Source organism: Lepisosteus platostomus, chromosome 6, assembly GCF_059453375.1.
Source record: "Lepisosteus platostomus isolate fLepPlt1 chromosome 6, fLepPlt1.hap1, whole genome shotgun sequence".
Taxonomy (NCBI): Eukaryota; Metazoa; Chordata; class Actinopteri; order Semionotiformes; family Lepisosteidae; genus Lepisosteus; species Lepisosteus platostomus.
This window is the reverse complement of record NC_142616.1, coordinates 7,484,434-7,507,886: the sequence shown is the minus strand read 5'-3', so window position 1 is coordinate 7,507,886 and position 23,453 is coordinate 7,484,434. Positions and strand designations below refer to the sequence as shown.

The 23,453-nt window shown below is 45.6% G+C and overlaps 1 protein-coding gene across 2 annotated transcripts; it reads right to left on the bottom strand.

The window, feature by feature from the left end:
- Positions 1-55: 55 nt before the first annotated feature.
- Positions 56-23,342, bottom strand: arhgap30 (Rho GTPase activating protein 30). 2 transcript variants are annotated; one of them, XM_088633988.1, is made up of 15 exons: positions 23,193-23,342; positions 19,644-19,873; positions 18,293-18,395; positions 17,737-17,881; positions 16,734-16,816; positions 16,351-16,458; positions 15,445-15,572; positions 14,524-14,689; positions 12,945-13,042; positions 11,315-11,386; positions 8,756-9,250; positions 7,912-8,085; positions 6,551-6,648; positions 4,928-5,487; positions 56-4,434 (listed from the first exon to the last, which is right to left on the bottom strand). In XM_088633988.1, exons 2-15 carry the CDS (start codon positions 19,732-19,734, stop codon positions 2,841-2,843), a joined length of 3,915 nt encoding a protein of 1,304 aa, XP_088490114.1. In that variant the 5' UTR covers positions 19,735-19,873; positions 23,193-23,342; the 3' UTR covers positions 56-2,840. The 2 variants fall into 2 exon arrangements, with proteins under 2 accessions (XP_088490114.1, XP_088490113.1); XM_088633987.1 differs by lacking the exon at positions 23,193-23,342 and adding an exon at positions 22,876-23,186.
- Positions 23,343-23,453: the final 111 nt, after the last annotated feature.

Below are 23,453 nucleotides of genomic sequence, written 5' to 3'. Positions count from 1 at the left end.
AGCTATTTCACCAGTTCTAAAAATAGTGGAGAAAGCAGTCAAAGCATCATGCAGGTTTTGATTGCTTACAAATAGACTTTATTAGGTTTTTTCAAAAACCTAAACATACAAAAGAACATCTTGTTTTTATACATTTTACATAAAAGGCCGCAATGTTCAGTTTTATTGTCTTTCTTTTTTTCTTTTTTTTCCCCTTGTTAGGCCCAGGTTTAAAAATACACGCGAAATGTGTGTGCCGCGGAGCCAGTTCGGACACGGTGATGTCATCGCCCTCACTGCGCGTAGCAGGGACCTCAGCCGCCTGGGCTGGGGGAGGTCTCCTTTAGCTCACTCGGCTGTTTCGCGTAGAAACAGGTTCTAGTAGAAACAATAGGCGATTCCGCCGGAGACCCGGGTTCGCGCCCCAGGTGCGGGACGAAACGGGCGGCGGGGGGCGCGGAACCGCGACGGTCACATGTGCGACACTAAAATTGCACAAAGAAGACGGGATAATAAAAAATATAGGAAAGAAAGGACTGCAGAGAAAATTAAAAGAAAGTTAGTTTTTGTATGAGAATTCCCCCTGGTTTGGGTTGTTAAACTCTTGTGTCTCTAGAGGATTATTTTGACAAAAGTAATCAGTTGATTTCTTGGTAATCACTTCCTATTGGTCTGTTCATTTACACAAACCCATTCGATGCAGGTTTTCAAACTTAATTTACCCTCACTGGCCAAAATATTAGGTCAAATGTGTAGTTCTCAAAAGAAGGCTGAAGGATACATAGCTCATCATGAGGAACTTGTGAAAGATTTTCTATAGCCTTCCCTCAACAGTTACCCCGATCTCCATCCTGTGACAAAATGGTGGAAATGGTGTTGCATACAGTTTACGCTCAACATCACAACTTCAGATGAACACCATCCTGCCAGAATAGTGGTATAGGCCTGGACAGCAGATATATCAAAACCTTGCGTTGTTGTGGCTTACAAAACTAACATTATTAGAAACCGAATATTTCGGGCAGTGAGCATGCCCATGTATGATACATTGACTTATGTGCTCATAAATTGCTATGGTACGAAAGTGCGGACAGTCACTGGTCATGTATCGCAGAATCTGGTATCTTCCGCATCTTTCTGTGGTGGTAACTCCATGCACTGCGGAGGCAGGGGTGCTGCTGAGTTTCTCCGCTTTCTGGGTACCCAAAACAGACGGTCGAACACAATTGCTCCAGACGGAAAGTGAAATTTTCCATGGGCCTACCCCTGTTGTGGAATAGCCAAAAAAGCTGAGTGAGAACTGTTTGAGAAGCACGTTTTGAGGTCGTGTCGGACAGTATCCTGCAGAGTGAATGTTTTCATCTTGTAGCTGTGGGCGTCTCGTAGCTTCTGCCAGTAGAAACGGGAGGTGATTGACAACCGCTGGATTTCTAGGGAAGACAGTCCTAGACCAAGCCTGGAGGGCTGGATGGACACTGACAGAGTCTTACAAAACATTGTCCAGCAAACATTTTCCAACATTAACACAGTGCTTTCGGACACCTGTATGTTAATCTGGTTTACCAGAGGTCCAGATCTACCACAGTTATTCTTTTTCTTCTAGCTCTCACAAATAGAAACAAATAATGAACAAAAGTTGACTGCAGATGTGCAAAACCCAAACACAGGAAGATCTGCAGTCCAACGGAACGTTTTCAAATAAACAACAAGGTGCATCTTCAGATGAGAAATTCGAGAGGTCTGTGGGACACTTGGAGAACTGTAGATGCAAAATGCTGGTCCTCACCCTCTTATGGATTTGGTATAAAATATATATATTTTTTGTCATGTGTTTTTGCCTTATTCGAATCTTTTCTTCTACAACACTAGTTGCATCTTCTGTACTCCTCTCGCCCACTTACACAAGTACATACACAACTCTCACACGCAAACATTAAATTGGAGGTCAACACTAGAACTACCAGAGTTGTCATTTTGGACTTTAATGACTCCATTCCCTGTATCCAGTGCACATGGGGGCTGGGTTTTAGTAATTAGCTGTACTGCTGATCTAGAAACAGCAGGATAATTAACATTTCCAGAGAAATAAAGGCGGTGTAATATGCTATAACCAGAACTACCAGAGCTGTCGTTTTGCCTGTGAGATGGAATAATCTCCTTATACAGGTTAGTATCCCATTTTGATATTCTTAATTTATTATCCAGGACTCTGCTGTAAATGCATAATGCATAATGTCATTTCAATATTTGGTTACACCTGCATCTAAAAGCAACCACAACCCAAGGTGTTGGGGTGTCAGAGAAAGTGAAGCGAGTCTCTCTGTAACTGACCTGCGCCGTATACATCCAGACATAGAACCCACACCTGGCAGAAAGGACTCCGATCCTAGCTGAATCCATCATAGTCATGGACGACCATCATCCTCTAATATGAGGGGACGGCCAGTGAATTAATTTGCTTACAATGCTTCGGTTGTGGCAATAGTCCAATGTGCATGAAAATGTGCACAGTTATTCTAATGCCATTTAAAAATGTTTTTGAAACTAGGAGAGTGACAGGGATCGTTACCAACATTTACAGGATGTTAGTAACTTAGTCCAATCCTACCCATAGCCTGCACTATACCTATAGGCCCACATCCAGAACTATATCATACGGGTATTCTTATAACTGCTTATTACATTGCAAATACCATTAGTAAACTGTTGATAAGCAGTTCTATCAGATATCTAAACTAGATTGTGAACAGAACATGTGTACAACTCCAGTAATTCTAGCGTTAAAGGGGATTGTCTGTAGAGCAGATCAGACATATCGCAGCATCTCTCTAGCCTCAACCCCTTGCGCCAGTGCTTCCCGCTCAGTCTCCCCCACCACTCCTGCTTTCCATCATCAGAGACCTCCTCTTCCGTTCGTCTTCTGTCTCCATGCAAGCCAATTTCATGTGGGGAAAGCTCATTCTCTTGGCCACGGCCGCCGCCGCCGCTCCTGATTGGACAGCCTGCCCCGTGATGTCGCTGTAGGCGTGCCGAGCCAGTTTGGGCACGGAGGGCGAGGCTGTGGGTGACGAGTCTCCGCAGGTCTGGATCCGACGGACGGGCACCTTGTTGGGGTGCCTGTCCATGGCCCTCGCCACGGCCTCGTCGAAAGAGATGCTGGCCGGCACGTTGTGCCCGATCCTGCCGCCCCCTCCCTTGTCTCCCTCGCTGTCACTGTCCTTCCCCGTCTCCCCGCCCCCCGCGGGAGAGGAGTTTCTCTCTCTCCCGCCGTCGTCTCCCCCTCTCTCGCCCTCCTGCTCTCCCTCTTTCGGCTTCGCCTCCTGGTGGTGGAACAGCTGGTGTTTCATTTTCAAAGCAGGGGGCAGTTTGGAGAACTGGGGCTTGGGGGGCACAACGGGCACCGATTTCACTTGGTACACTCTGGGCAGGGCGTTACCCGAAACAGCCAGCTTCATGCGAGCGCCGCCCTCGTCATCGAACAGTGCCGGTTCGGTCTCCCCCTGCTCCGAGCCCTCCATTCCTGGCTCGGTCTGGCCTGGGTGTACCTCCTCCTCCTCTCCCTTCGTCAGATGAGGACATGGCTCTTCCTGTACAACATCTCTCATTTCTGCACTCCCGGCAACCTCATTATCTGGACCAGCAGCACTGTTTGACCCTGCACCGGAGTCCGATGTAGCCTCCAGGCCTTCAGTCTCTTCATTAGTGACCTCCTTGCTGAGCTCCTCATCTATATCTGGTTTCAAGTTGCCATCATCAAGCGCAAGCAGGGAACTTGGTTTGTCTCCCTCTGGATCCGGTGCCGGCGCATTCTGTACAGGCTCTAGGTGCCCCTTGGTGTCAGTCTTTGCATCTAACTCATTGACGTCACACGTAGCTTCAAACTCCCCCTGGTTCTCTGTGCAAACAGTGGCTTCCTCGGCTAGTTTAACTGTTTCTGGCACCTCGGACGATGCTGAACTTGCAGAATCGGGCTGCTGATCTATAGCATTTAAAACCCCTGTAAGCACCTCTAGGACTTCTGAGGCACAGGCAGGGTGGTTCTGCAGGCCTGTATCGAAATCCTGTTCCAGCTGTGGGCCAGAGGTAGTCTCGTGTGAACTTCCAGGAACAAAATGCGTCTCATTTCCTTGTGGGTCATTGGTGTAGCTAACTCCCATACTTTGCTGGATCCCCAAGCATTGTATTCGGTCATTTTCTATATTTACAGTCCCCGATTTGACACATGCATTCTGCACACAGCTCTCACTATATCTGAACTCTGTGCATTCCAGCGTATAGCTGTCTTCTGTTATTCTTAGTTCGACGACATCGCCTGCACAGTGCAACACACTGTCCTTATGAAGCGGAGCAACAGCAGATTCTAACGTATCATCCAGCGGTTCAGGATTCATTGGAATATCTTCAAGAATCCTACCGGACTCTCCAGTCATGACGTGGTTTTCTTTTTTACAGCCTCTGGAAAAAAAAAAGCATATCAAATTCTGGGTGAATTTTATTCAGGCCAGTTATGTTCAGCAGTTATCATGTTTCTCAGGGCTTTTCCTACAATCAGTACATATCTGTCCTCTATCACTTGAGATGGTTAAGTGTCATCTGAAATCTGATGCTAAAAAGGCACACTTGACCTTTTTCAGCAAATAAACAAACTGATAATATTAAAAGGAATTGCATTCCTTAATTTGGAGTTTAAAGGTTTCTAGTTAGTTAACCTAACAGCTGGTGTCTCTGTACAGGTCTTATCTGGTCAAGCTACTGTTGTTGAAGCCATTTCCCCAAGCAAAATCAAGAAAACCACTGACAAGATCCTTCAAGTTAATATGATAACACTGGCAACATTCAAAGTGGTTAAATGGGTAGAAAACATGCCCCGCTTTTGTAGCATTTCACATGTTTTAGGAATTCAAATGGAATTTACAATATACATAGAGAGGGTGTTGTGTCCACTCACCCATCTGGTTCTGCTTCTATGCGTTCCTCAACCTTTGGTTCAAGCTGAAGTTCATTCTCAGTTTGACCAGCGTTTTCCGAAATGCTGGTCACCAAATAGTTCTGTTCGCTTTCAGGCGGTGGACTGGTGTCGGCCGGAGCTGTTTGCAGATCTTCAATGATTTCCAAACTCTCTTGTAGGGCTCCGGTTGGAGGGAGCTTCGCTTCGTTGGCACGGTCATCTGAAAGACGTGTCAAACTTTGGTCAGGCTCAGTGGTTTCCTTTTCGTCTTCCCTAATGGTCCGGGCAGTTTCCGTCACTTGGTTGTCCTGGCTGCTGCGGCGGGAGTCCGCTGTGGGGAGCGGGTCCGATGGTCTCAGTTCGGTGAGGTCAAGGTGGTCTGGCACACTGTGAAATTCCTCGTCGTCGTCGTCGTCATTATTATCGTTCTCTGGGGGGATCCCTCTGAAGTCTGTCGACTCCGGAGACAGACTGCTGGGCGGTTCGTACATCTCGCTGCTGAAGCTCTGACAAGCATCGTCATCTTCATAGCAAGGAGGTTCCACAGAGAACTCCTCCACCTGTAGGAGAGTGAGAGAACACCACATGTCACCAGATCTTTGCAGTTTCAGTGCAGTCATTAATTTTCAGTGGCCACATGTAGCATTGGCAGTTTAGCACATAGCATTGTTCTCCACTACAGTAAATATAGTTCGACAATTAGATCTAATATAATTACTAAATACTAATGAGTGAATAGTACAAACAGAAAACTCCCAAATCCCAATGTAACTGTTCAGCAAAATTATTTAGCTGAAGAATTAGGTAAATCATAACATTTTAAGACCATGTCGTGGAATGTTATAATTGAAAGTAATCAGTACTTAGATTCCCGAACATCGGTTGCCGAAATATTTTATTGTGTTGGAATGGAGAACTTAAAGTAATTCCACATCAATTTCTGAAAGGAAGAATCATACAAAATGAATGCTTCTCGGGCCCTGGAGTCTAGCAGGATGCTTGTGGTTGAGCATTTCTCTGATGCCGTCCGATAAAGTGTGTTTCTCAAGAGTGCAGGGTGAGTCCTGTAATCCAGACATCACCAGTCTGAGCATGGGGCAAGACATTAGTCAGCTGTGCGTCCCCTAGTAAATGTGCACGAGTTGAAAGGCAATATTTGGATGAGCTAGAGTCCACAAAGGTGTCTTTGGTTTGTGGCTGGACTGATTCCTCTGACCTTGAGAGCTTCCAGTGGCATCTATCAGACCTATGCCCTTGCTCCAGCCTTCACTACCTCTCCTATACGTCACTGACAATCAGCTGTCAAGTTCAACTTTATTGTCATACAGTATATACCTATATATAATGTCATATACAATGAAATGCTTACTTGTGTTTTCCTTATTGACATAGAAAATGACATCACAATTCTTGAAGACAGCAACACGGTAGACGCTCTAATTTTAAGCAACATTCAGGTAGTGTCTGTTTGCAAAATTCAAGTAGTGGCAGTATTTTAAATTCAGTGCAAAATTGAGGTAGTATTCAACATCAGTAGGAGTGCAATCACAGGTTGTCTCTGACCAGCAATGTTTCCAAAGTGAGCAAGAGTGAAAGATCCAGCAAAGAGCTAATGGAACTCACCGTATCATTCCTGTCAATGAGGTCCAGGAAACCAAAGGTGTCCTGCAGCTCCAGGCTGAAATCATGAGGGCATCCATAACCGATGTCTCTCCGCATGTCTATAGAGAAAGAGCACATGACTGAAAAACACTCAACGCTCTCAGCTTCAGCATATTGAGAGACTGAGAGATTGCAGACGTTATGAGAGGGAGTTTTGAAACAATTTGTTCTACTACCACTGGAGGAAAACAAATGTATAAATCTGTTATAAACTCCTGTTATAAAAGTCTTTTTTAAAAAGCACTAGCCACAAAGTTGGAAAACGTTTGAGGAAATTAATTTTCCTGCATATATACAGTATTACGGACTTATTGCATATGGACATACGGTCTATATACAGTAGTAAGGGCATATTGCAGAAGTATTCTCAATTTAATTCACATGCAGTATTAAAACCTGCTCTCAAGCTGAAGTGAAATCCACACTTTCATTTTCCAGACAGTGCAGGAAGTGCCTCCTGTTGAAAGATTCTACTTTAATTTTCTGCACTCATTGAATATCTGCAGAGAAAAAAAGACTTTCCCCCCTGGGGTTCAGTAGCAACAGTATAATTTCCGCACCGGAATCCTGGAAATGTTATGATTATACTAGAATAAATCTGTTTTGACTTTGTGTGAAAGTTGGCCAAAACACCACACTTAACACCATCACTCTTAAGAAAAGAGGGTCCTGACCTTGAATTCAAGCCCTGATCCAGGCCTGTACTGGTTATACTTTCCATGATAATGGAAGGTCTTTTAAGGTCACCTCTATTCCAGGTAGAAATAGCATCTACAGGGCTAGAGGCTTTTAGTATTAAGAGCTTAATGTGCAAGTAGTCAGGACATCAGTGTGTAGTGGAGCTAGTTCGGATACGGTGACGTCGGCGCCCTCACTGCGTGTAGCAGGGACCTCAGTTGCCTGGGCTGGGGGAGGTCTCCTTTAGCTCACTCGGCTGGTTCCCTGTTGCGTTACGCCAGAGACCCGGGTTCGCGCCCCAGCTGCTGCGGGACAGAACAGGTGGCGGGGGACACGACACCGCGCGGAACTGGAACGGTCACAAGTGCAATGTCTCATCCAAAGGACAGCCTCATATAGCACTGTATCCAGGCCCATAATATGGCATTGGTTTAGAACTTCTGGACCAATGGGAAGAGCACCACCTACTTCACTTACAGCAGCTGCCTGATTTTCCTTAAGGGTCTCCTACTGAGCAGACTCGACTTGCCTTAGGTTCTGAGATCTGACATGAGATCAGGGTGACAATTCCAGTGCCGATGTGGACGAAAGCATTTCCAGCTCTGTGCTACAGTTGTTTCTTTTTTTTCTTTTCATTCCCTTACCCATATAATCAGCATCCTGATCCTCCTCTTCTTCCTCTGAGCTGACGCTACTCTGTTCACTGTTCCCGTGGTCTTTGTCACCCGACTCGCTCTCGCTGCCCAAAGAGTCACCTGCAGAGTGTCCTGTCTCCATCGTGTCCGGCTGGGGGGTGTCTTCTACATTCTTTTCTGGGACTGGAATGAACATGTCCAAACAGTATCAGCCCTTCTGTTCCTCAAAGCAAAACTTAACTTTAACCTCATGACACATGGTGGGCCTAGTCTGTAACATTGAGAGTGTATTTCTGGGGGACACATGTGGAAATTAAGATGAAACGCCTTAAGGCCTATAAATGTTAGGAATTATTTTATACAGGGTTCTGTGAGAGTGTTTGGAACAACCCGCCAAGAAAGACGGTTATAATTGACACCTTGGCTCCTTAAGAAAGAGAGGAAATTTTGGGATGAGTTATTCATCATCAACCAAACAGACAAGATGGGCTGAATGGTCCGTTGTGTGTTGTTCTTCACGGATATCTATGTTTTGGCTTTTGAAAACGGGAAACGATGACTGATGAATTGAATGATTGGACAATTTCTAAAAAGGCGTTATCAAAGCTTCCTAAAATTGGCTACCTCCTTATCATCCCAAGCTGCACGACCGCTGCAGAGAAAAGATCACCTTCTTCCTTAGGATGTGTTATTCCTTAAAATGCTTGCGCTAGTCGTATAAGTGTTGAATCACTGAAGCGTTACCATCACAGAGAAGAGTTATCAAAGCTCCAGCACACAGTTATTTTAAGATGACGAATAGAAATATCCCGAGGAGACGCTCAGGAACGGAAGCATACATTTGCGCTCTTACCCTTTCCCTCGGTCATCCCGTCCCGATGCTGAGGCTGGCATTCTGGGTCTTTGGCCTCCTCTCTTGTTTCCATTTTGTCTGCCTTGCGGTCTCCGGCGTCCACATTGACCCCCTGCAGGACGCCCATCGCCAAGCCGGAGGTGATGTGCAGGGGCACGGTCACCGAGAAGGGGCCGGAGATGTGGATGCCGGCCCGTTTCTCGGCGCGGTTGCCGTGGACCTTCGGCGACTTCGACGGGCCGGTCTCGGTGATCGAGTAGCTCCCCAGGCTGGAGGGCCCGGATTCGGCCTTCCCGTATGCCCCGCTCAGGACGCTGACGCTGGCCCCTCCCCCTCGGCGGTAGGTCACGGCGTAGCTGCTGCCCCCCATCAGCCCCTCCGCCACCGGGACGACAGAGGGAGCGGCGCTGGGGCCGAGGGTGGGGGACTCTTTTTCTCCGCTGCCAAAGCACTCCTGCCCTAGCATCTCACTGGAGCTGCGGTTCGACATGGGAACTGGAGAGCAAGGACACAGGGTCAGTGCTGAGATTGGATGGATGAAGCAGAGTTTTGGGGTTCGCTTGATATTACGCACTGCTACCCAGGACCAGAGACCCATGGACTGAGTGGATCAGGGATCCCCAGGACCAGGGATAGAGACCCCCCAGACTGACTGCATCATAAAATCATAAGGATTTGACCCCCAGACTGACTGCGTCAGTACTCCCCAGGATCAGGGCTGGAGACCCCCCCCCAACTGACTGGATCAGGGCTCCTTAGGATCAAGGCTGGACACCCCTGGACTGACTGGACTGGGTATGTGTCAGACAGGTCGAGGTGACTTAACCAAGCAGAAGAAAAAACAGTGAAATCATAAGGATTTGAGCTCACTGAAGGATCAGGAGCATGGGGGTGCTGCTTGAGGTAGTGATGATAGTAGGAGCAGTAATATTTATAAATGTGTCAATACATTTCATTTGAGACTGGAAAGCTATTAATGTTTGTGCCACGAGGAGTATATGTCTGTTTATGTGAGAATAATAATATGATGATGATTATACTATGGTATCTGACTTGTTGGTTCTTATGATTAATTACAAATCATACAATAACACCCCAGCACAACCCAAAGGTTGCACTGACTAATAGTGGGGAAGGGATGTCTGTTGTCGAGTGTCCGTTAAAACACGTTTGATATTTTGTCAGCCTACAAATATTATATACAATATAACAAGTAATCGGTTTATTCCATGCTGAAAAAAAGAAGAAAGAGAACACAATGTTTCGGCCGTGGAGCCTTCTTCAGATGTGTGTGTGTATATAATAATATACAATATTATATCATGAAAATATATGTAAAATGAAACATGAAAAATGTTCCGCGTTTTTATTTTAAAAATAAAGCCATTGTATTTTAAGTGTCATAAATATACTGCGTAGAATACACTAAAGCGTACGAAACACAAACAGCTCTAACAACTGACCTACCACTGTAGGATGCCTTTGATATTCCTGAATTTTAAACCTATGTAGTTTTTTTTTACCTTGTTCTATTATTTTTGCCTTTCCCCATCACTGAGGAGAATGTCAGGTATTCCTGATCTTATAGGCCAATTTCTAGAAGCAATGTGTTAAATCTGAAGTTTGTTACTGTACCACTGTTAACTGTGACTAAGAAAGGATTTAAATTACTGCATTATGCTGTACATGCACAAAACACCCGTCGTTTCCTTCAAGAAAAACTTCCGATTGTCCGAGCTCAATTTAAATGTTTTAAAAAATCAGAATAGAAGCTGAATAACAGAATCAGGAAGTACACAGTTTGGGAAAACTGTGCTTCTGCCATGAGCTGAGTTTAACAAGATGACCTAAAGGTGGCACAGTTCCTCTAAAAATCACCAAACACTTTACCACATGTGTTCTCTTTCTTCTTTTTTTCAGCATGGAATAAACCTATTACTTGTTCCTTTGCAGCCTACGCATGCTGACGCAGCTATCCACCTGAACTACCTTATCACATTGATGTATTGCTAGCAACTGTTTCCACTGCTCAAATTCAAACGACAATAGCAGCACCATACCTGATCAAAATAATGGCCCTTTCTTTTTACTGTGTTACTTTATAGTAAAACAAGTATAGTAAAAGCAATCATATTTCTAGCAATATGTCACTCAATTGACAGAATTCAAGATTTCTTTTCAGTTCCAATGAGAGAGCTTTTCTCATTCTCATTGTTAAAATGACATCCATTATAACAGTCATTATCAGGATTACTGAAACAGCACAAGTATTGGGGAAAAGAATTTAAGCAATATGAACGTATTACGTTTAATGTATTATGGAAAGTCTGATTGTAAAATGGGTAATAATATTAAATGTAAACAGAATACTTAGCAATGGGCTTACAGACTGCATGTCTGTTCAATATTTTAAAAAAAAATCACTAAAAAGTCTCAATCAGTATGTATATATATCACATGTATTCTTTTTGCTCGCTTAATGTTTTTCTACAGCCTGAAAGGATACATGAATGCACAAACATAATACATTTTAAATGACAATGAACATGAGACATTTACCATCTTGCACATATGGCACCGAGCTTAGAGAATCCATACTTTTCGCTGGTCTGAGGTTCACCTTTTCTTTTTCTGAAATGGAAAAAATACAGGAAACATATAAATAACAGTCAGGGGCAAATTGCCACACAGCCATTATTCCCCATAATTTACAGGGGATTTCCAGACAGCAATCAAATGCAGCTGGACAAATCATTAATTGCATGCAAAGCCATTATATACTATTTGCAGTTCTAGTAGATAGCTGCATCAGCATGCGCAGGCTGCAAAGGAACAAGTAGCAACCAGCAGCCAAATCACTCTGCAGCACCCAGCTGGCAGCCCCACTGAAGCTCAGCAGGTGTGAGCCTGGCCAGTACCTGGATGGGAGACTCCTGGGAAAAACTAAGATTGCTGCTGGAAGAGGTGTTAGTGGGGCCAGCAGGGGGCGCTCACCCTGTGGTCCATGTGGGTCCTAATGCTCCAGTATAGTGATGGGGACACTATACTGTAAACAGGCGCCATCCTTCGGAGGATATGTAAAACCGAGGTCCTGACTCGCTGTGGTCATTAAAAATCCCAGGGTGTTTCTCGAAGAGTAGGGGTATAACCTTGGCATTCTGGCCAAATTTCCCATTAGCCCTTACCAATCATGGCCTGTACAACTCTTGGTGCATCCAGGTGGATGGTGCACATTGGTGGTGGTGGAGGGGAGTCCCCATTACCTGTAAAGTTCTTTGAGTGGAGTGTCCAGAAAAGCGCTATATAAGTGTAAGCTCTTATTACTATTATTATTAAGTAAAAGAAAAGAAATACAATGTTTCGGCCGTGGAGCCTGTGTGACACACCTGAAAAAGGCTCCACAGTCGAAATGTTGTGTTTCTTTGCTTGTCTTTCCAGCATGAAATATTCCCTTACTTGTTCCTGATTTATGTAGTTCTGTTATACTGTTTTCATATCCCAACGATTGTTGATATCTCATAATTGAGTCAAATGCTGTACATAGCAAAGCTACCTGATGCAAACAGCTATCACACTGCTTTGAACTTTCGTTTCACAACAACGGAGAGCTTTCCAGCTTTTAACATCCATGCTGTACAACAGTCGTTCCACAACTGTAGTCCTACAGAGAATCGAAGAGAGGGGTGAAAAATCCCTTCTGCAGCTGAACTAGGGGGATTTCAGGGTTGCCAGATTGTACCGGCTCAGAGTGGAAGTTTACACCCCCTACTCTCACAAACAGTGATCGGGGTCTATAAATAACAAGAAACGGGCAACTTGATTCAGCATCTCTTCTGAAGGACGGCACAATTCCCATAACACAGTGCCTCCAATCAGCAGATACCAGGGCATTGGTTTGGAAATCCTGGTCCGGAGAAAAGAGCACCTCCTACTGGTCCTACTGGACCACTTCCAGCAGCACTCCGCTTTTCCTCTGAAGATCTTTCACTCTGGAATAGACCGGACCAAGCCTCGCTTAACTTCTGACTTGGCCGAGATCAGGGTGCGAGGTGGCAACCCTGCTGATGATTGCCAAGGGAGTTCCGGCTCGTGGCGGCACCTTTCGGCGACAGACTCCGAACTCGGAAGGCGGACCTGCGGCTCAGTGCCAACCCCCTCCCCGGTTGGTCGGGCCGGGGCGCGGACCCACCTTTGCTGTTACTCTTGCCCTTTTTCTTGGTCTCGTTGCTAGACCGGCCGAGGTTGAAAATGGATTTCCATTTCCTGCCCTTCAGAGAGCCCTTCCTCCTGTAGGGAAACAAACGTGAATGCAAAGACAAAGGCACCCCTTGCCCGACTTAGAGATAGACAGGTTTTTGTGTGTGTGTGTGTTTAAGATATCTTCTGGAAATGTGTCTGTATTCGAAGTTGTTCTTTCTGGCGGTGTCTTTTGTCTAGTTTTTTTCTTCTTTCTTTTGTGTCTCCACTCTTCCTGTTAGCATAGTTTTATTTTAGACCTTCGAATAAGCGGCGCTGAACCTATCTGACACCCTGGCGGGTCTCGTTAGTTATGCTGCAACTCCCTGAGGTCTTCTTTTCCCCTGGACATTAGTTATTTCCAAAAGTGAGTTGTAGCACAGCTTAAAAGGGTAGTTGTGGGTAAAAGTGATCTGTATAAGCCTGGACATGCTGGACATGTTCTCCTTGGATGTGGCATTATGCAGACAGTGTAGCACCTTCTTGGAGGTTGTGTATGAGTTTATAACAGCTTCTATGTTTTAGTGACTTGTAATAGTTGACAAATTATGTGTTTTAGGTCATGTTTTTGTTGGGGATTGGTTTAAAATTTGGGATTGGGTTAGGGTTAAAGCCATTGGGATTTCTCATACCTGTTTGACTTTCAAAAAGATGCACATTGTTTGATTGTATATAAGATTATGGATGAATGCTGCGTATGTCATCTCTAATTATATCAGCTAAATTAGACTGTATTTAAGTGTAGGTTGACAGCAAAGCACTTGTTATTTCAATCATTAACACTTTCTTGGTAATTAATTTGTACACAAAAGCAAGAGAAATGTTTCTTTAACCATGCAGTGGTTCTCTCCATAGGTAGAGAAGTAATATTCCAGAGATTTTAGTGAGCTTGGCTGCTATCCAGGAAATGAATGATGCAAGAAAGGGCAAAATTAGTCTGATATTTTCTGGGCATTGCTGCACCAAAGCAAAGTAATTGCTGGAGGAGTTGGCCTTAGAGATGTTTTAGGTGGTACAGCACAGTAATATGAAGGACATTTTTAATAAAGCATGCAAAAGGTCTGGTGGAAAGTGATATACAATGTGGAGAACCATATCCATGGAGAACCACAACCATATCCATCTAGGTCCAGGGCTTGGAGCACCTGGCCTCGTCATCCCGTTTTTCTTCCCTGTCCCTGCACCGGATCCCGTTCCGGTATTTAACCTCGTCTTGTCCCGATTGGATCACCCAGTTTTGGACTTTTGGACTTTGCCCCAGATTTTCCCCCTGGACTAATTGGACTAGTTCGCCTTGGCCACACCCCCCGAGCACCAGATCACCATCGTCACGCCCCCCTGTCTGTCAACCCCTCCTAAACCTGAACCGTCTCCTCCCCGTTATCCTTCTCCACTTACTTTGGGATTATACCGTCTGCATAGGGTCCTGAACTATGCTTCAGTAAGGTTGTACTATGGTACCACTCAAGCGAAGGGCAGCAGTCGCCAAGAGAGGAGAGACACCGAGGCACCGCGGCAGGGCCAGAACTTACTTGTTTTCGGACACCTCTATGATGGCGTGGTAGGGGCGCATGGGTAGCGGCCCATCCCCGGGGCTGATGGAATTGGGGACGTTGAAGGGCAGGGCTCTGAAAAATGACTCATCTGACTGCAGGGAGGGCGAAATAGGCAGGGATTTCCTCCGCTTGTTCTGGGGCTCTGGGACAGCAACACAGAAGCCAAAGTTATCTTTGAAACCCCCCTCGGGTGGCAGAGAGGGCTGTCACTGACAGACGGCGGGTCGTTTCTGGGGGTGGGGTGGTTTGCCCCAGAAACACATCCCGGGACTGCACGTCCTAAGAGCGACATCACTCCAGAAGAGGGCAAACTCTATTTTGTGCAACAAAAAATGTGTGGCCTCTAATATCCACAGATATTTAAATGTCTTTGTATTACAAACAGAGCTCTAAACTTTGGTATGACAGAGAAACAGCAAGGAATATACAAAACAGAGAAACCTCAAGGAATAAACATGGGGCTATTTGTACTAATATTTACCATTTTATGTCACAGTGCTCTGCAGCCCTTTAAAGACCTAATTTGATCATATTTCAGTTAAATTTAATCAGCTAAAAGTGTACACTGCACTTTTCTAGCACTGTGGCTCATCTCTTTATTTCACAATTTCACCCATGATGATACTCTTTTTTTTGCAAAAACACCATCTATTCTCTAATTATCCAAGATAATTCTTGAGCTTACAAATTTATCTTGGGCAGTTCTTCTCTTCCTTTCTTGTAAAGGTGATGCCTTTATGAGGAAACGTCTGAAAATCATCAAAACCCAAGTTTCTGTGGCTTCTTTTGGGGCTCTTTTTGCTGAAATTTTTGCTTTCAGTACTCAAAGACACTAATCATTCCAAGATGCTACCACCTTGTTGTTCATGAGACATTGCAAGCAGCAGAAGCTGTTACCTGTCTTGGGGTCTTCTTCGAACAACTGTTCCACGTGCATTAGGATGAACTCCACTACAATGGACTGAATCCGTACCTCCATGAACGCGGCAGTCCCATTGAATCCCGTGGTCTCAATATCCTTTGACCTGTCAACAGAAGCAGCAGGACAGCAACAAGTCAGAAACACACAGTTCCATGTTTTACAGCTAGAATTTGCAACACTTTTGCCAGCGTCATTTTTTATAAAGGATGCCGCATTACGTATAGTGTATAAGAGATGTCTGATGCGGGGAAAATAATGGAAACATTCAGAGTCTGAATAATTCCTTACATTTATACAGTGCTTTTCTGGAAACCCCACTCAAAGTGCTTTACAGGAAATGGGGAATCCCACTATCACGACCACCTAGATGTTGAGACAGCAGGCAAACTCACCACACACCAGCTATTAGTGGGGAGGAGAACAGAGTAGGTATGTAGGTCCCCTTTTCAGGCCTTAAAAGCCCATGGGGGAATGAGCTACCATTTTTCTTGACCATCCAACACTGGAAGTGGAGGTGATGTGGTCAGCATCACGCTCCGGCCAGCCTGTTACCTCCGGAAGGATTAACTCCCGGTACTCATTGGGAAAGCAGGCTGAGTGGACATGGGAGCCGTCTGGAAGGAATTAGAGCAAGCTCCATCGCTTGCCCCTACCTGGGATTGAACCCGGGACCTTCCAATCAGGAGCTAGACACCCTTGCCATCTGAGCTACCACGGCGAGGAGAACAGAGTACTACTACAAATTCAGAGACATCCCTAAAAGCAGTAGACATACAGTATGATGTGAAATGCACTGTATTAGGTCTGCAAAAAACTGCGTTCTGATGGAGTGACCCGTTGGCCTGTATTAACAGCAGGTCCGGCCCTTGGAAGATGCACACCTCAGGAGATTCGGTGCCCACACGATCGCCAGGTTCCGAGAGTGCATGTTGGTTTGTGGTGCATGTGACGCCATTCTGACCAGGTGGCGCATCAGGAACTCAAGGGTCCTGCCAAGCAGAGGAGGAAATCAGGGGAAATTGGCACAGTCAAATGGTCACCTCCCAAGGAGCTTTCAGAACCTAAGCTGTTCGCTTCAGACCTGTAAGCAACATGACAAGTGACTCCTCAGCTTTCAGCATCTTCCTAGATCTCTTCTCCTCCTTCAACTGTCCACTCCCCACTGTTCTGAAAAAATACTCTAAGTCACAGCAAACTGACCAATGTCATGCTGGAGCTTCTACAAAGCCTGCTCCCTGCCTGGACGGACAGGGGAGAAAGCTACCTGTAATGAGGAATAGGAAGTTCTTCCAGCACTTCCTTTATCTTGACCAGTCGCTCCTCTTCCAGCTGCACTGCTATGGCATCCTAAAGGAAGAGAAGAAATAGGAGGAGGGAACAGAGGATAACTGGGAAGTCTGAAGGTTAACAGCCAGCTAACAGCATACATGAGCCATTTTTCGATATCACACTGTGTTTCTCTGCCAGAGAGTCAACCTGCCCATGGCGGAACAATTTATGTTCCAGTTTTGAAATTTGTCACATTATAACACTCGGGAGCGGGCATGTCAACCTGGTATGTATACCCCTGTCATTGGCACTTGTCTTCCCCCAAGTGCTACAATAATATATACAATATATTCACTGTCAGTCAGGAGGTGCAATATCTTGTGATACAGTGGAGAGAGATTTCTGCTGAAGGACACTGAAGGATTTGTGATTTTGTGGTAAGGGTGGGCATCTTGGCTCAAAACACAGGATCAGCTGTGGGGTCTTGAGTCAAGATGGTCACCTGATTACTGAGAGAAGCCGCAGAGTTAAGCACAGCTGGCCTGTTTGAGTCTTGAATATGAGGGTAGGGAGCTGTCGGGACAGGCACTCTGGAATTAGCCACTCCAACAAGAGGGGTATTACATTTCTGTTTTTAGGTGTAGAAGCTAGGAGCTAGTCTTGACCTAAAGGTAAATTTTGGTTGCAAAACAAATGTACAGGAACTGGAGTGTACAGAAAACTGAAGATCTGAATCCAGTCTGCTTCAATTTTATTTTCAGGAAAGAAAAAAAAAACATTGAACGTTGCAAGTTGAGACACAGATGCCTGAAGAGGATGGCAGACAAATTGAATACGCTCTGCATGGGGAAATGTCTCCCTGTGCACTGTGTTATAGAAGCTCAAACGAGTGCTAGCAAGATGTCAGATAGAAATAAAATCCAAAAGAATAAAAAGCTTCACCCAATTAAAGATGAAAAATTGTCCAATATATCCAAAGTAATGAGCAGCACACTTACCGCAAATTTGTCGTATAGCTGGTAGGTAAGCAGAGGGTTGGGCAGTTCTCTGAAGTAGGCCTTGCACAAGGAGCTAACACAGTGAATGTCTTGCAGATAGACTTCCTTGTTCAGGTCAGGCTCCTTCTGGGAATCAAACTCATTCCTAGAGAACCAAAGATTAACAGACACAGTCAGGTCTGCAGGCCGATTTTTGAGACGCAGTCCCGGTTTCGGTTTTAAAACTCCAGCCTATCCACCCAGAATAAATTCCACAATGCAACTTACTTTCCTCGCTTTCAGTCTGCAAGTAGCAGTTTGCGTCAGCACTGTGCGAAGTCTGGAATATCAAAGTTGCACGTGGAATAATTGAACAAAACCCTAAAATTGAAGTGCATGCGGATGAACAGTTTTCTAGTTGAAAACTGTAGCTTGACACTAGAGAAAAGACAAAAGTACATTATACTAAACTAAGATTTCACAAGTTTAACCTAAACCATTTTTTTTAAACATTAATAATATTCAACAGGTCGACAAACGAGATGTCCCAATCTGTCTACAAAACATAGTCCTCTACCTGAGTTTCTGGATGTTGGATGAGATTCCCGAAAGTCTGTAAATTCCATCCACAATTCCATGCTCCTCGACGAACTCAGTGCAGGAGCGCAGGACCTGCGGAACTGAGGCAATGGCGAAATGTGAGAGAGAACCTGGAGGATTCGTTCCATATTCTCTACTGCAGAAACCCACTAGGAAACAAGCTGCTGCAGTTTAAAGGTGCCTTTTTCCCCGTCTCCCCATGGCTGATGATAATTGCTAAATGGAAGCACGAATGAATGGAGTCTATTTCTGCTATTTCTCTTCTTGCTATTTTGGTTCACCGTGGGGAGAACGAGGAGGAGCTAACAAGCCCATTCAGGTTCCCTGTCACTGCTGTAATCTTCAACACTCTACAGCGCCCATAGCGACTTGCAGGAGAGTTGGCACTGATTGGAGGAGTGGTGACATCACTGCAAGTCAGAGGGAACTTCATTACGGCCGATACTGACCCAGGACAACTTCCCAACCTTTTCTGTGGTAGCACCCTGTCAGTTGGGAACTGATTGAGGAATCATGATCATAGTGACATGACCAAGGTACGAGCTCACAATATATGGACCATAGAGGTCAACCATTTTTGTAAGTTGAAACTGTTACTCCACGGCCAGCTGGACAATAGCCCGCAGTGTTTTGAGTAGAGAATCCAATGCATGATACAGGCTGGTTTATTGAAAAGAGGCAATAATACTAAGAGCAAAGGGTTGATGTACCTGAAAGGATGATGTCAGACAGAAACACCTGAAGACAGAGAAACCTTTCAGGTGAGGCCTGACAGGAGACAGATCCGAGGCAGATCTGGAGGAATGGTCAGGAGTAGCTGGAGCATTGCAGGCAAGGGACTATGCAGAGATGCGGGACTGGACTTGATAACCAGTAAGCAGGACGGATTGGAAAACAGGAACTGCATAGAGTGCCAGGTAAGCAGGACTGGACTAGATAACCAGGAAGCAGGGCCGGATTGGAAAACAGGAACAGGACTGCACAAGATCACCAAGAATCAAGACACAACTGAAAATCAGAGCTCAGAGGTCAAGACAGAGCATGGCTGAGAGCAGCTCAATAACCGACTTAACTACTGTGCTAATCACAGTTTATAGGTGGCAGGGAGCAGAATGTAACTCATGTAGAAGTGGGAAGGTTTGAGCTCCTCATGAGAATGTGTGGCTGAGAGTTCGGACCGAAATGGTAACAGGAACCCTTGTGATTTCTAGCCTATCTTTCCCCAGGACAAAGTGATAACAAGGAGAAAAGTACTAGAGAGCCATGACAGCCCTGGTACATCTGGAAAATGTACCAGGGATCTGGAAAAGGGGCTGAACTGAATTTACTTTCTTGGTTGGTGTTGGTGGTGTGGTCCACGAGATCGCAGCCAAACACCACTTTTTCTTTGGCTTGTCCTTTCCTCCTCCCACGCCTCATCGCTCTTGGCGGACAGGAGGCTCCCCTCCCTGGTGCCAGGCAAGGGTCCGGACGGGGTGGGGGGTTCAAAGGTCGGAAGTCAGCCGCGTGCTACTGCTGGGTGTTGGCGTCTCCAGCTGTAACTGTGGTCCGCACCCTTCTGCAAATGAGAAAAAAAGAGCGTCTGGTTGAAAGTCATCTTGTCTTCTCCTGAACACACACAACAATGCAAATTTTGTGCCAGAGAGAAACATATGACAGAGCTTGGGAAGCACAATGCGAGAGGTTATCATGATCACAACATCGAGAGCAAATAAACTAAGTCTTTCCCATGAGAAGAACCAGTAACCAAACCAAAGCTGATGCTGCATTCTGGTTTCCAGAGCATGGATAGACCATGTGACTAACAGCTCATCCGAGTTCTGCAAACCAAATACCGCTGTATTTTGTACCTTTTCCACCTTGAGTTCTTCGTTGCTCTGTGTTGTGAGGAGAATGCAAATGGAGATCAGTGTCCTAAAATCAAAATCTTATATATATTTACTGATGGAAAAGAGAAACCTAGAAAACCTAGAAAAAGGCCACACTTAGTCAGTTCTCTGTGATTTCCATAATGTCTCAGATGTCACCAGAAGCAAGGGAGAGGGCCATTGGCATGCTGCAGGCAGGCATGTCATGTGCCAGTGTTGCCAGACACTATGGAGTAAACCGCTCCACTGTGTCCCGACCGCAGAGAAGGTTTCAACAGACCAGCAGGACAGATGACTGTCTAAGATCCGGTCACCCTCAAGTGACCACACCAGAGCAGGACCGACACATCAGACTGGTCCATCTGAGAGATCGTTTCAGATCTGCCACCTGTACTGCTGCTGAAACTGCCAGCAGACACAATGCCTGCATCAGTGACAGGACAGTGAGGCTCCATGCTGCTGGCCTTAGAGCAAGGAGACCTGTCAGAGGCCCTCTGCTCATACCTCCCAGACGTCACACCCAACTGGCTTGGGCCAGACAGAGGCTGCGATGGACTCATCAACAGTGGCAACAGGTCCTCTTCACAGATGAGTCGCTCTTCAGCCTGTTCCACTGAGATGGGAAGGCCAGAGTGTGGAGGAGGTGTTGTGTTTCTTTTATCTATCAGTGTATATTGGAGTTTATAACAAAAGTCAGCCAAATTCAATCTGTCTCATCTGTCAGTAATTTGCACTTACTCCTGATGTCATTTCCTCTCCTAAACCACTATAAATACTGTACTGCTCCCTTTCTCTCCCTCACATCCGTCTTTCTGCATCCCACCTCCACCTCTGCAGCTGCCCCTTGGTCACTCCTCCCTCTGCAGGGGGGTCCCAGCCTCCTCGTCCTCTGGCCAGAAAGTTAGCCCTCAGCCAAGCGGATTAAACCAGGTTTTGACTAAAACACTTCATAATCCTTTCAGTACACTTAGAACACTTAGTTCTTGGGTCTTGTTTTTCCCAGCGAACTGTGTTTAAACTTGGTTTTCCACCTTCCACAACCGATGCAAGAAGAAAAGTCTCAATTGAAGTTTACACATGCCCCGTATGAATAGAAGAACGATTACGAAGAAGAGGAGGCTATCTGACTCAACCTTGCTTGGCTGCTGGTAACTCACTGATCTGATAATCTGATAGTTTCCTGTATGAAGTCTGGGCAACAACATTAGGGTTGGTTTGCCCCTGTCTTCCACGTACTTTTGTGTAAAAGAGGTGCCTCCTATTCACGTTTGCACGTGACTGCCACTTCACCACAGTTTCCAGTTGTGCTTTGCCTTTCACTTTTGTTTCTGAAGAATACCTCTGAGCCAACTGTGCCTTTGAGAAACTGGAATTTTTTATCAAATAGGGTTCTCTCATGGTCTTCTCTGTTCAAGTTAAGATATTCTTGTTAGCTCAGGAATGCCCCTGATATTTTATGTGTTTGCTACCTCCAAGTATCGCTCTGCAACCTTGTCTCGCTTAAATGTCAGCTTCCCAGGTGATTGCCCAGTACTGAATTTACTCTAAACCTTTTTGAGTGTATGTGTAGGAAGGTAATTTCCATATCTGAGCCACAGTGGCTCATCAGGCCAGAGCTTGTCCTGGTTTCTGTCAAGACATTAGGACCAGAGGTCACATGACCTCATCCCTGCAAGGGATGCTGGTCCATCACAGGGACAAGGGTGCCTACTTTTACAGCTGAGTGGGCTGGAGCAATTGGAGTACAATACCTCACTCAAGGTGTAACAGCACCATCTGCAGAGGGGACTTGAACCCACAGCCCACCAGTGATAAGACCTGAGATGTCCCTACTGTGACCTACTGCCACGCTCAAAAGACTATATACATATCTGAAATTACATCAAAAGTTACTTCCCACTCACTGACACACACCCTTAGGAATCTCCAAGCAATAACTGTTCGCAGTTCAAAATGAAGCCATAATGCTCACTATTATTCTGTGTACACAGTTATCATAGTTGCTATTAATTTAAATTGTAAACAAAAAAATGAAGAAAAAAATGCTCTGGCAGCTGAAAATCAAAGAATGCTTCACTCTATTAAAGACAGCAACCATCTTCCAATGAGAAGCAAGAATCCAATAATTTTTCAACCTAAAAAGCATGCTGAATGTCCGACAGAGTTTCTATATCAGGGCTACTTAATCTGTGCTGCTGTGCTTTGATATTACAAGCTCCTTAATTGCTATTTTGATCCTTCTAATAAAAGATTACGGAACGGAGGAGCTGGTTGTCACAAAAACCCATAATGAAGCAGATTGGAAGGACCACATAATGAGAAGCTCTCTTTGTACAGTTTTACAGGAAGCCTAGCTTGACTCCATGATCTACTACTTACATCTTATCACATTCTGTAGCTTGCATGGATACAACAACCAATGGCTTCTTACGAAACAACACGGAACAGCCCTGTTTGCACCTCTGACTCCAAGATAGGTTATTCTCTCAAGGACTGAAGAATAAATTCAAGTGGACACCTTGCACACAACATGTTGAATGAAATCTTGTGGGTGTCGGATTGGCTGGTTTTCAGGCCGGACTGAAGAGTCTCCTCTATTTTTGCAGCCATCTCTGCTACTTCCTCCGTTCTCTCCCCCCCCAAATGACAGCTGTCTGGTGCCCAGAGCTGGCTAGTGAGGTTTCCTACTTACCCAGTTTTCCATCTGGGTGTCACCTCCTGCTGTATCGGGCTGGGGCCCCTGCCTAGGCCTCGACGCGCACGTATATCTGTGTCGTTCAACGGGCGTCAATCTCTGGAACCGGAAGCAGCGATTTTTCCTCGCTATCTCTTCGCCGCCTCGCCAAAGAGCCCCCCCACCTTGCTCCACCAACCCTCTAGCGCTCCTTCCCTCCGAGGGCGCCCCTCCTGCCTCAGAAACGCAGGTCTCAGGGATGACGCGTGATTCCCCCCTTCCCACAATTCAGTGGATCAGTCGCACGCCCGTAGGATTCGGGCAGCTTTTCTTACCTTAGCAGGCGACGGCGGTGACGCAAGCCAGCAAACTCTGCTTCCGCTGGTAACTTCCTGAGACTGCCTCTGTCATTCTCTCTCTCTCTCTCTCCACGACGCACTGCGCTTAACGTTTTGCAACATCATGTGCAGGCAGAGATCTTACGTGAGCTCAGGTTCTTGGAGAACAGATAGCTTTTAAATACTATGTGCATCTTCTTATGCAGCGCACATTACAGGTAATAACAGCGTAATGTACAAATGAGTCGGTCAGGTTGG

Excerpts from the sequence above, each read along its gene's own strand:
- arhgap30 (XM_088633988.1), bottom strand. The coding sequence starts at position 19,734 with ATGAGGCGTGGGAGGAGGAAAGGACAAGCCAAAGAAAAAGTGGTGTTT. Across the intron at positions 8,086-8,755 it reads CGGGATGACCGAGGGAAAGG|TCCCAGAAAAGAATGTAGAA; the intron begins GTAAGAGCGCAA and ends TGTTCATTCCAG. Across the intron at positions 4,435-4,927 it reads ATAGAAGCAGAACCAGATGG|AGGCTGTAAAAAAGAAAACC; the intron begins GTGAGTGGACAC and ends TTTTTTTTCCAG.